The sequence below is a fragment of the Eurytemora carolleeae genome, unplaced genomic scaffold (genome assembly GCF_000591075.1).
Source record: "Eurytemora carolleeae unplaced genomic scaffold, Eaff_2.0 scaffold384, whole genome shotgun sequence".
NCBI lineage: Eukaryota > Metazoa > Arthropoda > Copepoda > Calanoida > Temoridae > Eurytemora > Eurytemora carolleeae.
Window position 1 is genome coordinate 18,550 of NW_019396275.1, and position 14,976 is coordinate 33,525.

Genomic DNA, 14,976 nt, shown 5'->3' on the forward strand with positions numbered 1-14,976 from the left:
GTACTAGACTCCTTCTCTCCTCTCAATCATTCAATCAATCAATCAATCAGTGAAAATAAACATATTAGTCTTGTCTTCCAATCACATTCTACGGCCTAGGCTTACATAGGGGGGGGGGGTGCAAGTGGGACAAACCCCCATGCCTAGATTTCTGATGAAAAACTAAGGGGCGGGGGCACAAAAATGTAAAAAAAATATTATTAACTATTACTAAGTAGTTACTAGGACACAGTCCTACTAGGGACAGGACCAGATTGAATCCTACATCCCATTCAACACTGCTATGGTCGGCAGCTCCTGGGTCTTTAAGGTTCCATTAAAAACCCTTATACAAGCATTCAACTCCTCAAAAAAGCTTTCCTAAAATGATCATCCTCGGTTTTTCTCAGTAATCAGTTGGATTTTCACCTCGTTTTTTTAACTGTAGATTACTGTGCAGGCTTACAATACATTAGTTTCTACTTTATAAACGTCAGTGTTCAATAAACTGATAAATTATTCTTTTTTTGCATTCTTGTTACCCGTATACAAACCAATTACATGTACAAATTGAATTTTGTACAATGGCATGTACACGGGATGATTAATACAATATAAACATGATGGTGGATGGATAGTATAAACCGATAAATGGATGAATAGATGAATGATGTTGACAGGAGTATATCCTGAGGGTAATCTAAACACACGTTAACCTGTCAAAACAAGATAATATTGATATAAATATACAGTAATTAACTAATAATAGATTAATACAACTAAAATCAAGAAATAATGCTTCCCTCAGAAAAACTCAAGAATATAAATGACAATGCACAACTTTAGTTATTTTATAGGATAGGTTAAAATGTTGGTTTAAAACGCGAATATTTGCTTGTTCTACATATAGTGCCATTTAGACACATATATCACAACTATAATTCTTAGAAAGGAAATAAGTTTTTGCCACAAACTCTAATGTTTAAATCCTTTTACTTTGCAACCCGATATTTTACTATGAAACCAGCAGATTGAAAAGATTTAGGGATTACAAAATTTGAGTGTTGACAAAAATTCAGTTCTTTTCTGTATGATAAAATTATGGTAGACGCTCTCTCTCATAAAAGCTAAAAACATTCATTTTTCGGCATTTTTGAACCAATATATCTTATTAAAGGTATAGAGTGGTTGAGTTCAAACTTTTTTTGGACACACATTTTTTTATTTTTAGATTATCTGCCACATATGCAATATGCATCTATAAATTACATTACATATATACATAAAAGATAAAATAGAGAGAAACAAAAAGATAAATAAAAAGAAGAATTATTGAATTTCGATGCACTACACCAAAATGAAAACCTAAATTGAAAATAGAAATGTATGTAGTAATTCAGTTTTCTTTGAAACAAAATATGTTGAAAAAATGGGTATTGCAGGGCAATAAGTTGCTTTCATTGCAAGAAATAAATTTGATTTGTTCCCGTAAAATATCAATGCCACTTATAGATCCAGACTGATATTTATATTCAAGACTGTGTCGCAACGCCTTAGTCATTTGATCTTACTGCATTAACTAACTTATACCTTTATAGAGCCCAAGGCATGTACATTTTAGAACTCTAAACCACTTCTTTTCAGCTTTAGTTTTTATGCCGTAATTGGTAAAATTCTCAACAATTTTTGCGTTGAAGCTTACGTTTGGATCTCTCTGATATATGTATATGTGTTCTTACTGTAGAACAGTTTGGATCTCTCTGATATATGTATATGTGTTCTTACTGTAGAACAGTTGCGTTCTTTTACCATTCAGAAGCGAACAGTAATCTATACTCTATGAAATCAGTGTCAGCCAATTCTAACAGATTTTTAGAAAAAAGTGTTTGATAATGTTATTAATTTCGACCTATTTTTTCAGGTCAAAGTGTAAGGTTAGCTTGAGGTCAGCTTGGTTCTCTCTACCTGTTTATTCTTCTACCTCTGCTGAAAGATGACCGGAGTACAGCCGACTATACCTGGAGTCACCTAGGTAAAAATTCATATTGTTCGGGGTCAAAAATTGTAAGTCCTAGATGTATGTACAAACTACAATGATAAACAAAAGCTTGCATGTTGTTTTCAGCTTGATTTTAGAGCCTTTGTTTTGCTCCTTGTCCTCAAAAACGACCTCAGAAGCGTTTGTTTGTCTTTGCAGTACGAATTGTGCACATATCGTGACATTCCATGCCGCATTTTCTGTATTGTCCATTTTCTGTCCAATTCACGTTATTTGTTATATCTTTGCTATTGTTTATTTTCATGTAAAAACTCTGCAAAACAAATTATAAAAATGTCAAATTGATTTATGGCACAGTGATTGATAGAATAAAGTAAAATATGAAGACGACCTGAAATCAGTAAAATGTTTTTAAAAGCTTGAACCTGCTACATAGCAAACTATAGTTTGTTTGTGTAAATGCCGTCGTCGAATTTCAGTAAAAAAGTACAGAATATAATATACTTTACAGTGTAATTTGCACATTTTACAGTACAGTGTCCTGTCCTAATATGTTTACTAATCATCTATTGTACTGCAGGGAAGGGGATGGGGAAAGTATGTCTGTTCCACATAGAACTGTTTACAAAACAAGCTGCGCTTCCGAACTGACCAGCCTGGCGGTCCTGCCCCCTGCCGACTGCAACACAGACGGTCAACACACGACTGACCGGCACACAACTGGTCGGCATACGAACGGTCGGTACACCAACCGTCCGGTCCGGTTGTTTACACAGTCTCTACTATTCAAATACATTCTAGTCATTCTGGCCTGCCTTGTCAAAGGTAAATATATTCTGGTCTGCCTTGTCAAAGGTAAAAATAACTTTTTTTTATCAGAAATTGACATTTTCCGATCACTTCCTTATCATGCAATTCTCTCTGTATGAAAACTATTGTCGGGAATATTTCATTAAAAATATATTTCCAAGGTAAGCTGCTGTGCAGTGTCTCATAATATAAAAACCTTAAGTTTGATCAAATTTCATTTATTGATAATATTTCTAAAAGCATAAATCATTAATCTATTATATTCCTTGAGATTCTTGGTCCCCATAAATCCTCTATTCTGGTTTTAGCCATCCCCTCTTTTAATCATTGGTCCATGAATCCTCTATTCGTGATCGATCAATCCCTTCCTCATAATCATTGGTCCATGAATCCTCTATTCGTGTTCGATCAATCCCTTCCTCTCAATCATTGGTCCATGAATCCTCTATTCGATTTTATCCATCCCTTTCCTATCTATTCTTGGTCCATGAATCATCTATTCTTGTTTTGTCAATCCCTACCTATCTATTCTTGGTCCATGAATCCCTTTAATATTCTTCTCCTGTTTCACAACTATTATATCTGTCCACGCAATAAATAATCCAATATGTATATATACAATATATATTTTTATATATCCATACATATAATAAATAACTATATATTTATTTATATATAGATATTGATATTGTGTATAAAATATTTGTATTTTCTTTCCGTATTGCCTAGAAAAGTTATAGAAAAGAGTAGGAGAGCACATGAAATTTAAGAATAGTACCCTGTCCTAGAACTAGATAAAGAGAACCCGGTGACCCTGTCCTAGAAATAATTATAGAGAACCCGGTTACCCTGTCCTAGAACCAGATAAAGAGAACACAGTGAACCTGTCCTAGAACTAATTATTGAGAACTCGGTGACCCTGTTCTAGAACTACAGATAAATAGAACCTGGTGCAACCCTGTCCTAGAACTAGAGAAAGAGAACTCCGTGACCCTGTCCTAGAACTAGATGTAGAGAAGAGAACCCAATGACCGTGTATTAGAGCAGGATAAAAAAACCGGAGACCCTGTCCTAGAACTAGATGTAGAGAACCCGGTCACCTTGTCCTAGAACTATAGATGAAGAGACCTAACTATAGAGAACCCGGTCACCTTGTCCTAGAACTATAGATAAAGAGAACTAACTATAGAGAACCCGGTCACCTTGTCCTAGAACTATAGATAAAGAGAACTAACTATAGAGAACCCGATCACCTTGTCCTAGAACTATAGATAAAGAGAACTAACTATAGAGAACCAGTATAGAGAGAGGATTGAAAACAATTATAAAGTTTTCTGCTTGGATTGGATTTAATTAAAGATTTAAGTATTCTCAGGAAGAAATGAGGATCTAGTTTGTAAACAGTAATTTGTGCAGAATTGTTTACTATGAAACTAAACCCTTCAGAATTTATCTTATAGGACTTTGACCCGTATAGATAACACAGATAGGACTTTACCTTTACAGTTCTATCTATCTAATAATTGGTTTCCAACCCAATTCAAGAACTTAATGTAAAACATCAGTCAAACAAATCAAATAAATCAAACCAAACAGTTTATTCTTTTCAACTTTTACAAAGAAATTATTTTATCACATTAAAGTTCAAATTTTTGAAAACTTTCTATGCAGCCTCCTCATAACATAATGCAGTCGCCTTTATTCTATAATTTTATTTTGTTAAAAAAGGTGGTTTTTGCTGTTCTAGAAAAATCCTAAACGTATATTTTTTATTTTGTAACAATTCTTTCATTTGAAGAAGATCTTAAGCTTTGAAGTGTACTTTATATTTATTTGAATTCTAATTCTAGTGTGGGCGTACAGTGAACATGATCCTGAGCATATAACCGCCATCTTGGGTCAGGAAGTACACTTCAACTGCCACGCGCATTTCCCGGGTGATATTCCAGTTCCATACGTAGTAACCTGGTCAAAGAAAGGTAATTTTGATTTGTATTACCAATAACTTTGTATATAATATTAAACGAATATAACGTTCAGCTTTTACAGGTGAATGAATTAAACACTTCGCTCAAAGTCTAATTTTCTTATCCTTATATGTTTGCAACATGATATCAGTTTGCAAAGATATAGTAATAGGAAAATTAGAGATTGAGGCAAGTGTTCAGTTCCTTTGAATACAATTGGAATTTAATTTTTTTTGAGATAATAAAATTTGAAATTAATTATTTAAATCCGTATTGATTTGACTGATTGGAAAAACTGACTTGATTGATTTGATTGATTGATTGATTGATTAACTAATTAATCAGGTATTGAGCTGCCTATATTTATCTGGTATGACGACTATCCAACCCACTGTTCCCAAGAGTTTAGAGATAAACCAACTAACTCCTGCAGGGCCGCCAGGATAGATTCAGGTTCCTCATGTTTCTTCATTTCACTGTAAAACAGTTTAGTTTTTTTTTCTGTTAAAAAAATAGTGTTTATATTTTTCATCGAATGTAACCAAAAATATAAAAAAAAGGTTTTTAACACCGCTTAAAGCTAAGCTGTGAACACTTGCTTTAGCATCAAAACTGATAATCTTTTAATTTTATTTATATATTCATCATTTATATTTGTCTCAAGCAAAATTACGTTAAACAATATAAAATTTACAATTTAATACTAATACTCTTTTCTCTGGATTCGCATTTTATAATTGACAGGGTTTGCCAAAAAAACAGGTTCAATACAAGGTTTAACATAAGTTTAGTTTAATCATTCAGAGGTTTTAAAAGATGGAGTTTCTTTTATTAAATTTTTTATTGCCTTTAATAGAATTATTTTTTAGGGAACTCTGCTGGGTTGGGAGTTGCGAGCTTAAACCTAACTAACATCCAGGAGACCTCCTGTTTCACAACTATTATATCTGTCCACGCAATAAATAATCCAATATGTATATATACAATATATATTTTTATATATCCATACATATAATAAAAAATATACCAATATTTCAGTTGAACTGAATAAACCAATATTTCAGTTAATAATTTCATTTAAAACGCATCCACCCACAAAAGATAATAAAAATGTATGCTTACTTCCTCAAATTGGGATCGAAAGTAACAGCTTGCTGAGACAAGGGGCTAACTGTTAAATCAGCGTGTTAAGTTTTACAATATTATTAAGAATATTTATATTCGACTATTTACGCTTGTATTTTGTTCAATAATAACCAGAAAACTATAGAAAAAAGACGACATTAAAGCATAAAGTGCATTTGATGTTGTTAAAAGCGAATAGCTTCACTAGTAAGTTATAAAATCACTAGGAAGTTCTTAAATTACTAGAAAGTTATTAAATTTAAAGACATAACTAGAGTCTAGTAGTCTACTTCCTATTTTCTGGTTATCACTGTACTTACTTTTAGATAGAGGTTACATATCTACTAAAGTAAAAAAAGTAAAGTAAAAAATTATTTATTTATGAAATATAACAAAAACATACAAATTAAGTGTTTCAGGAGAAAATATAATTAAAAACCTCTAAAAGTAGAGGTTGTGGGAATATTTCCTCCCAATTCTAAAAAAATATAAAAATATGAATAAAAGGAAAGGATAAGGAAAGTTTCATAAATTGTAAATTATATGTACCCTGTATCCTGTACAGGTTGTGTTTCTCAACCGGCCACCAGAAGAGGAGAGTAGAGAGGTAAAAATATATCTTGAAATTCGGGAGCATTCTCTTTAAGTTGAGATTAATGTTTTAGATTTGGTTTCTTGTTCTAGTCTTCTCCCTCGTATCCTAGAGAATCCATACATATTTTATTCTGTTAAAGAATTCCATTTTAGAATAAATATTTGATCTTGGTCTGGCTAGAAGGAGGGATGAGGGGAGGGGGGGAGGAGGGGGAGTTTTAATGCTTTCAGTAAACAAAACATTAGTTTTAATGCATTTTTTAATACTCTTTAGGTGATTGGGTAGGTTTAAAAAAATGATTTTTACTATGCTTTGAAGAAATTGTCTAATGAAAATGCATTGTAAAGTTTAAAGAAAAATAAGTAAGTTATTGAAAAAAAATTTAACAAAATAAAAAATGAAATTCAATCTAACAAACCTGTCAAAATATTTCAAAATAAATTTTCTATAAATTTTCTTTAAGATTAGAGAAAATATTGCATTTTCACAATAGAATAAATTCTGTTTCTGCAAAAAATGGAGGATACACACTTGAAATGTTTAGTTTTATTCTATATTTAGGAAATACTTTGAAATTATTTTTTAAGATTTAAACATTTTTTCCGATTTCTCTTTTTGTCAACACCAAGAGAAATCATCCCACGTTATTAATCAAATTGTTCAGTTGCTCAGAAAATTACCTTCTCGCCAAAAAATAACTATATGTTTAGAATGGTACATGGTACCTCCTGTCTGTACATGTTATGTTTAGAATGGTATATGGAACCACCTGTCTGTACATGTTATGTTTAGAATGGTAAATGGTACCATCTGTCTGTACATGTTATGTTTAGAATGGTACATGGAACCACCAGTCTGTACATGTTATGTTTAGAATGGTACATGGAACCACTTGTCTGTACATGTTATGTTTAGAATGGTACATGGTACCACCTGTCTGTACATGCTGCTCCTCACTTTGTACAAGTACCCAAGGATATAAACTACGTAAATATTGGAGATTCCATCATTCTAGGCTGCCAGGTAAATGTTTATGTACTTTATGTACAGACAAACAAACAAACAATTGTCGTCTTTAATCTAGATTTAAATTAGCAATAGAAATTTAATTTGAAAATGTTATCGTAAATGGATTTTTTTTTGCGATATACCGACTTAAAATCTCTGGCGACGTTTCTTATTTAAAAGATCTAAGACGACATTTGTTCCTCTTTCTTGGATAACACTGTACAGTAATTGTAATCTACGAATCGATATTTTTCACACAAACGGTCAACGGGAAATAATTAAAAAAACTTAATCAATTTCAATCTTGAAAATTTTTAATCAATTATTTTAATATGGTGAGGAAGATAAAAATTTGTTTTAAACGCCATTTATTCTGCAGAAATAAACAGTTCTTATATTTTCCCTCTCAAGTTCCATTGTTGAGGATTGAAGAGAAAAAATGAGGAGTTAATCCCGTGAAATATCAGGGTTTAATGTGATCAAATATATCTCACAGAAGAAAATATCTGACTTTTCAAGGGACATTACAAAGAAATCTGATTTACATGTACATATACATATACATTTACATATACATATACATGTACAAACTTAAATGTTTTTTTTGACAAACACCTGACCCTGAACTGAACTGTATTGTACATAAACTATTTTAAGGCTGAAGGTACACCAGACCCTGAACTGTACTGTATTGTACATAAACTATATTAAGGCTAAAGGTACACCTGACCCTGAACTGTACTGTATTGTACATAAATTATATTAAGGCTGAAGGTACACCTGACCCTGGACTGTACTGTATGGTACATAAACTATATTAAGGCTAAAGGTACACAAAACCCTGAACTGTACTGTTTTGTATATAAATTATATTAAGGCTAAAGGTACACCAGACCCTGAACTGTACTGTATTGTACATGAATTATATTAAGGCTGAAGGTACACCTGACCCTGAACTGTACTGTATTGTACATGAACTATATTAAGGCTGAAGGTACACCTGACCCTGAACTGTACTGTATTTTACATGAATTATATTAAGGCTGAAGGTACACCTGACCCTGAACTATACTGTACTGTACATGAATTATATTAAGGCTGAAGGTACACCTGACCCTGAACTGTTCTGTATTGTACATAAATTATATTAAGGCTGAAGGTACACCTGACCCTGAACTGTACTGTATTGTACATAAACTATATTAAGGCTGAAGGTACACCTGACCCTGAACTGTACTGTATTGTACATGAACTATATTAAGGCTGAAGGTACACCTGACCCTGAACTGTTCTGGTTAAAGTATGATGCCCCTGTACATGAACTATATTAAGGCTGAAGGTACACCTGACCCTGAACTGTTCTGGTTAAAGTATGATGCCCCTGTACAACAATCAAATACTGTGGCTGTTATCAATGATGGAACAGAACTCAGAATAAACAGCATCAGGTTAGAAACAATTCACAATAATATTTAAAAAAATCTAGAAAAAATACCTAGGGTAGCCTTGGTGTAATATTTTTTACTAGCTGAAAGGCCCGATTTTTTTTAGCCTAACACCCCCCGGCCACCCATGAGTGTCCACAAAAAATGCCCAACCGGTCCAGCCGTATGGCCGGCTATACGCAACATACATACGAATGTCTTGTTTTATTATATAGAAGATATGCCAAGCGCACCAGTATAGTACATACAGGGTTACTTCCAAAGGATGAGACTTCATAGACGACTGACAAAATGTATACTTTCTGTTTCTTAATATTCATTATTCACACTGCAGCAGTTAAATTGTTTCTTTCTTTGCGAAATCATTAAATATCCCTTTTGAAGCTTAATTTCAAGGCAAAAGTCTCAATCTATCCTTGAGATCGTCATATTTTTAGAGTTTTATGTCGTTTTTACAGATTCATCCTTTGTAGGTAATTAACCTGTATCTGAATACGTTTTGGATCATCAATTGCGTCATCGTTCGTCACGTAAAATAAAGATGTTCCAAGTAAATTTTATATCAAGAAGGGTGTAAATAGGAAAACCATTTAAAATATCCGTAATTTGATAACTTGTGATTATGTTATTTTAAAATTCGGTGATGGTGATGGACCAAACCTCTGTAGAGTAAAAAAGTAGATGTTAGTTCCACATTTATTAAAAATATATTTCGGTCTGGGTTGATCATTGTCAGTTCTAACGATATAATAACCGTCAAACTCGATAAAAAAAATTTGTTAAAAACCACAATAAAATAAACAAACAAAAAGATTATTTTAAAAAAAATTTATAACCATTTAACCCTTTTTTTGTGGATTACGAGAATGAAAATGTTCAACTCAAATTCTAGAGGCAGAAATCCTTTGTAAATATTTCAGATTATTTGAATTAGAAATTGATATTTCAGTTTTGTATTAAATACAAATATTTGAATTTTAATATTTATGATGAAAAATTAATTGCTTCAGTTATTCTTTAGTTAGGTAGCTTGCTCATTAAATACTAAAAATTTTTAGTGGATTTAATGTTTTTGTAACATTGAAAAACAAAGAAAAAAATTTCGCGGATTTTATAAAAAAATTGGGAATTTCAAGAATTTAAAAATTTTTACAAAGATAAAAACTTTTACAAATATAAATTTTTTGAATTTTATCATTCATAAACCTTCCCTGGGGTCACGTGAGGTCCCACACAAAGTTTGGGCCCGATCGGTTCAGCTGTTTTGACGTTTATTGGATACAAACAAACAGACAGTCAAGCCAAATTTATATATAGACTAGCCTCAGAGGGCGCTTCGCGCCCATCTTCTAAATTAATTGTGAACATGTTCTCTTTGTGTACATAGTAAAACAAAACAAAAATAATTCGCGGATTTTCACAAAAAATTTCGTGGATTTTCAAAATTTTCAAAAATTTAATGAAGATCGAATTTTGATGGAGACAAATATTTGAAATTTTGATCATTCATAAACCTTCCCTGGGGTCCCTAGATGTCCCACAAAAAATTTGGGCCCGATCGGTTCAGCCGTTTTGACGTTTATTGGATACAAACAAACAGACAAACAAACAAACAGACAGACAAGCCAAATTTATATATAGATTAGACAATTTAGTATCTTTTTTATTTTGTAAGTTTGTTAGTTAGTTTTTATGCTATTTGATAAGTTGTCGAGTTAATTCGTGTGTTGGTTGATAATTTGGTTTAATGTTTGTTTGTTGGTTGATTGGTTGGTTAGTTTGTAGGTCTGTTGATTTTTGGTTGACAATTTACTTGATTGTTGGTTGATAAATAAGTTGATTGGTTTGTTTGTAGGTTGATTGTTCTTTTTCTTTTCGTTTATTTTGTTTGCAAGGTTTATACCAGCTTCCAGTGTATTTATTTCTCTCATTAATTCACTCATTAGTTTGTAATGGAGGGAAGCGGGGGAACTAAATACTAGGAATCCTTTACACAAACTAGACAACATAGATAAATTGAGAATACAGATAGAACACTAGATGTCGTCTTTTTAAGATTTAGGGGTTTTTCGTTCACAATAACCCAGAGGAAGAGGCTCAAAGGAGTTACGCGCATGCTCTCTCTCTGTCTTGTAATTCAACACTGTCTGCGCAGAACTCCGTTATTTATCTCTGCTAGACATTCATTCTACAATATTTAATCTCACTGCACCACAAGAAATAAATTTAAGTAATTCAAATCTTGTTGCGTCACAACAATAAATACATTCAATTCTGCTACTCCATAAAAATGATTAAAACTTCAATAAATGAATGAATGAATAAATGAATAAATGAATAAATGAATAAATGAATAAATGAATAAATGAATAAATGAATAAATGAATAAATGAATAAATCGAATAAATGAATAAATGAATAAATTAATAAATGAAGAAAAGAATAAATGAATAAATGAATAAATGAATAAATGAATAAATGAATAAATGAATAAATGAATAAATGAATAAATAAATAAATGAATAAATGAATAAATGAATAAACGAATAAATGAATAAATGAATAAATTAATAAATGAAGAAAAGAATAAATGAATTAATGAATTTTAAATAAATGAATAAATAAATGAATAAATAAAAGGATGAATAAATAAATAAATGAATAACTGAATAAATTAATAGGAGCAAAGATCTGGCGGATTATACCTGCGTGGCTAGAAATGGAGAGGGAAGAATTCATCATAATACGAAGGTCGTCATTGCAGGTAAACTATCCAGTATCAATTCTATCCATCCTATCCATCCTAACCATTCTATCCATCCTATCCATCCTATCCAAACTATCCATCCTATCCATCCTATCCACATCCTATCTATCCTATACATCCTATCCATCGTATCCATCATATCCATCTAATCCATCCTATCCATCTAATCCATCCTATCCATCCTATCCATCCTATCCCACCCTCAACTAAGCTGTTGGTGTGTGCTGCAGTAAATTTCAGTACTTTGACCGGAGAAATAGTAGATATTAGTGGACAGTGATCCATCCTCTTCATTCTATCCAACCTTTCTATCTTTTCTATCCTTTCCATCCTTTCTATCCCTTCTATCCTTTCTGTCCTTTCTATCCTTTCTATCCTTTCTATCCTTTCTATCCTTTCTATCCTTTCTATATAGTTTACATTCTCTCATTCCCCTAGTTTACATTCTCTCATTCCCGTAGTTTACATTCTCTCATTCCCCTAGTTTACATTCTTTCATTCCCCTAATTTACATTCTCTCATTCCCCTAGTTTACATTCTCTCATTCCCCTAGTTAAGATTCTCTCATTCCCCTAGTTTACATTCTCTCATCCCCTAGTTTATAGTCTTTCATTCCCCCAGTTTACATTCTCTCATTCCCCTAGTTTACATTCCTTCATTCCTTGAATAAAGAAGGGTTTCTTCCAGAAGATTCTTTTCACAAATGTTTAGAATGTTGCTAATATATGTATAAAGTTTAAACTTTGAATAAGGTCTAATCCCTCCAAGCTTAAACTATGCAAACAGCTGTGTTGTTCTATTAAAGAAATAGGATTATTATGCAGACCTTTTCTTTTTATACTACTTCAAGATTTATGATTAATTGTTTGATATTTAGGGAACCTGAGTACACAGTGGTACAAGGAGGACATACTCATACATAGGGTTCCCAGCCTAGTAGATAGAACCCAGATAACACAGGTAGTAGATATATAAGGCCTATAAGATAGAACCTAGATAACACAACTAGTAGATATATAAGGTTCCTAGCCTAGTAGATAGAACCCAGATAACACAGGTAGTAGATAGATAAGGCCTATAAGATAGAACCTAGATAACACAACTAGTAGATATATAAGGTTCCTAGTCTAGCAGATACATGAGCTAGAAAGAGCTTTTTATATAGATTGTACAACAAACATTAAACATAGTTTCGTTTAAAGCCGGGATTCTAAAGAAGCTTCTGAATGGATCAAGAAGCTTCCAGGAGCTTCCAGAAGAATACATTTTATTCTTTTCAAGGATTTGAGAATCGTAAATAGTTTCATTCACTTAATCTAGAGACCATATATACTATATAGACTAGAGGGGTTTTAACAATTTTGAGATAAGCCAAAATTATATAATAAAAGAATGTTATAGGTTCTTTACTACTACATTGCATTAGGCGCACATCCCATAAAAAAAATTTGGTTGCGCCTACAGTGGAACCCATTAAACTCTGTGGAATATGAAGATAACTATAGTCCAGGGAATATGCAATTTTGCAGTGTACACAGAACAATTGCACTTAAAAAATTGTTTTTTAAAAGCAGCGTTTAAAAACATTCGCAACGCTTGTAACAAAGGATTGCTGGCTGGGTTTCCATGTTTTCTGTAGTTGTAAAAGATTCTGTTTTATTTATCGAACAACATATTTTCGATTTAGAATTTATAAAACTTTTATCAGATACATAATCTTACAAATTCATGAATATTTTACTCTGAGCCCGCATACACAAATATTTTATCTTAAAATCTGAAAACTGATGAAAGAGAATTATATATTTTTATATAATTAATTATATATAGTTTTATAGTTTGCATCAGATCAAGGAAACTATTGTTATTAGTGTGTGTTGACAAGAAATAGAAAACAGGGATGGTTCTTTTCATCAATTCGTAAACCAATCCTTTGATTATCTTTCTCAAACGATCAGACCCATGATTTTAATCCATACCAATAATTGTGGCAAGCTGTTTCATATAGTCTGGTGCAGGGAAATTATTATACATTTCAGTCATGTTTTTAATCCTAGTACGTTTATCTCTCTGTTTTTGTTTGCGAGCGTTCTCAGTGCTGTTTGCACCACTGGCTGAATCAAGAAGAAGAATCATGAAGTTGGTGATAATAGTCCAGAGACTGGCATTCGGCTCAGTTGACCGATTCCACTGGTTGTTTTAGGCCTCGTTTTAATTGTTGGTTGTAGGAATATCCTCCCGAACCTCCATCCACTTGTAAACTTGAAAAGGGGATTTTTCTTTCTGAAAAATAAAAAAATTCTACCTTTTGAACGTTCTACCTTTTTTAATTCTACCTTTTGAACGTTCTACCTTTTGTTAATTCTACCTTTTGATCGTTCTACCTTTTGATTATTCTACCTTTTGTCATTCTACCTTTTGTCATTCTACATTTTGTAATTCTACCTTTTGTACGTGAGCCAGTTTTCTAGTCTTTGCAACCTTTTACCCTTTAACCCTAGACTAGTTGAATTAATAATTCATAGTTTGAAACATGAAAGTTCTGCGATATCGAGTTGCAAAGATATAAGGATTAAAAAAGTTTTTGGCAAAAACTTATTTTTTCCCATTTCTTTATAGAATTTAAAAAAAAATTTAAGGTGACCCTCGATAAATATCGTTAATAATTTACAACGTTGACCTTTAAACTTTTATATATAAATTGATTAAGCCATTGTTTTAGCTTTTTATTTATTAATCTTTTTCTTTTATTTTTTAAAATTTTTTTTCTCTTCATTTTTTTATTTCCCGGTTATCCAGCATTTATATTATTGGTTGTAACTTTTTATCTCTAGTTGTGACCTTCAAATAGTTTTCAATGGTTCAGTGTCTGTCTATCTGTCTCTATCTATCTATTTATCTATCTATCTATCTATCTATCTATCTAACTATCTATCTATCTATCTATCTAGCTATCTATCTATCTGACCATTTGCCAGTCGATTTATTTACCTGTATATTTCTATCGAATTGATTTATTTGTATCCATCCTACTTCATTCCTATTTCTTTCTATTATTTATAAGTTTATCCAATCCAAGGTTTATCTGACACCATGGAATATATATTTCTTATCACAGTAGTACATAATTACATTAATCTCAATTTAATTTTATTCTGGTTAATTTCTTTTATAATTTTTATTTATATTTATATTTATATTTATATTTATATTTATATTTATATTTATATTTATATTTATATTTATATTTATATTTATATTAATATTTATGTAATATCTAT

General features: G+C 31.7%; 1 protein-coding gene across 1 annotated transcript in view; it reads left to right on the forward strand.

The window, feature by feature from the left end:
* Nucleotides 1-1,877: 1,877 nt before the first annotated feature.
* The window catches only part of LOC111699942 (uncharacterized), a gene marked incomplete in the record, with an annotated part of 52,210 nt that continues 39,111 nt past the window's right edge, over nucleotides 1,878-14,976 (forward strand). The window contains 11 exon segments of the mRNA XM_023470738.1: nucleotides 1,878-2,011; nucleotides 2,559-2,803; nucleotides 4,639-4,767; nucleotides 5,101-5,208; nucleotides 5,625-5,710; nucleotides 6,446-6,487; nucleotides 7,391-7,498; nucleotides 8,816-8,931; nucleotides 11,610-11,766; nucleotides 12,340-12,400; nucleotides 12,573-12,655. Coding sequence (XP_023326506.1) covers nucleotides 2,578-2,803; nucleotides 4,639-4,767; nucleotides 5,101-5,208; nucleotides 5,625-5,710; nucleotides 6,446-6,487; nucleotides 7,391-7,498; nucleotides 8,816-8,931; nucleotides 11,610-11,766; nucleotides 12,340-12,400; nucleotides 12,573-12,655 — 1,116 coding nt within the window.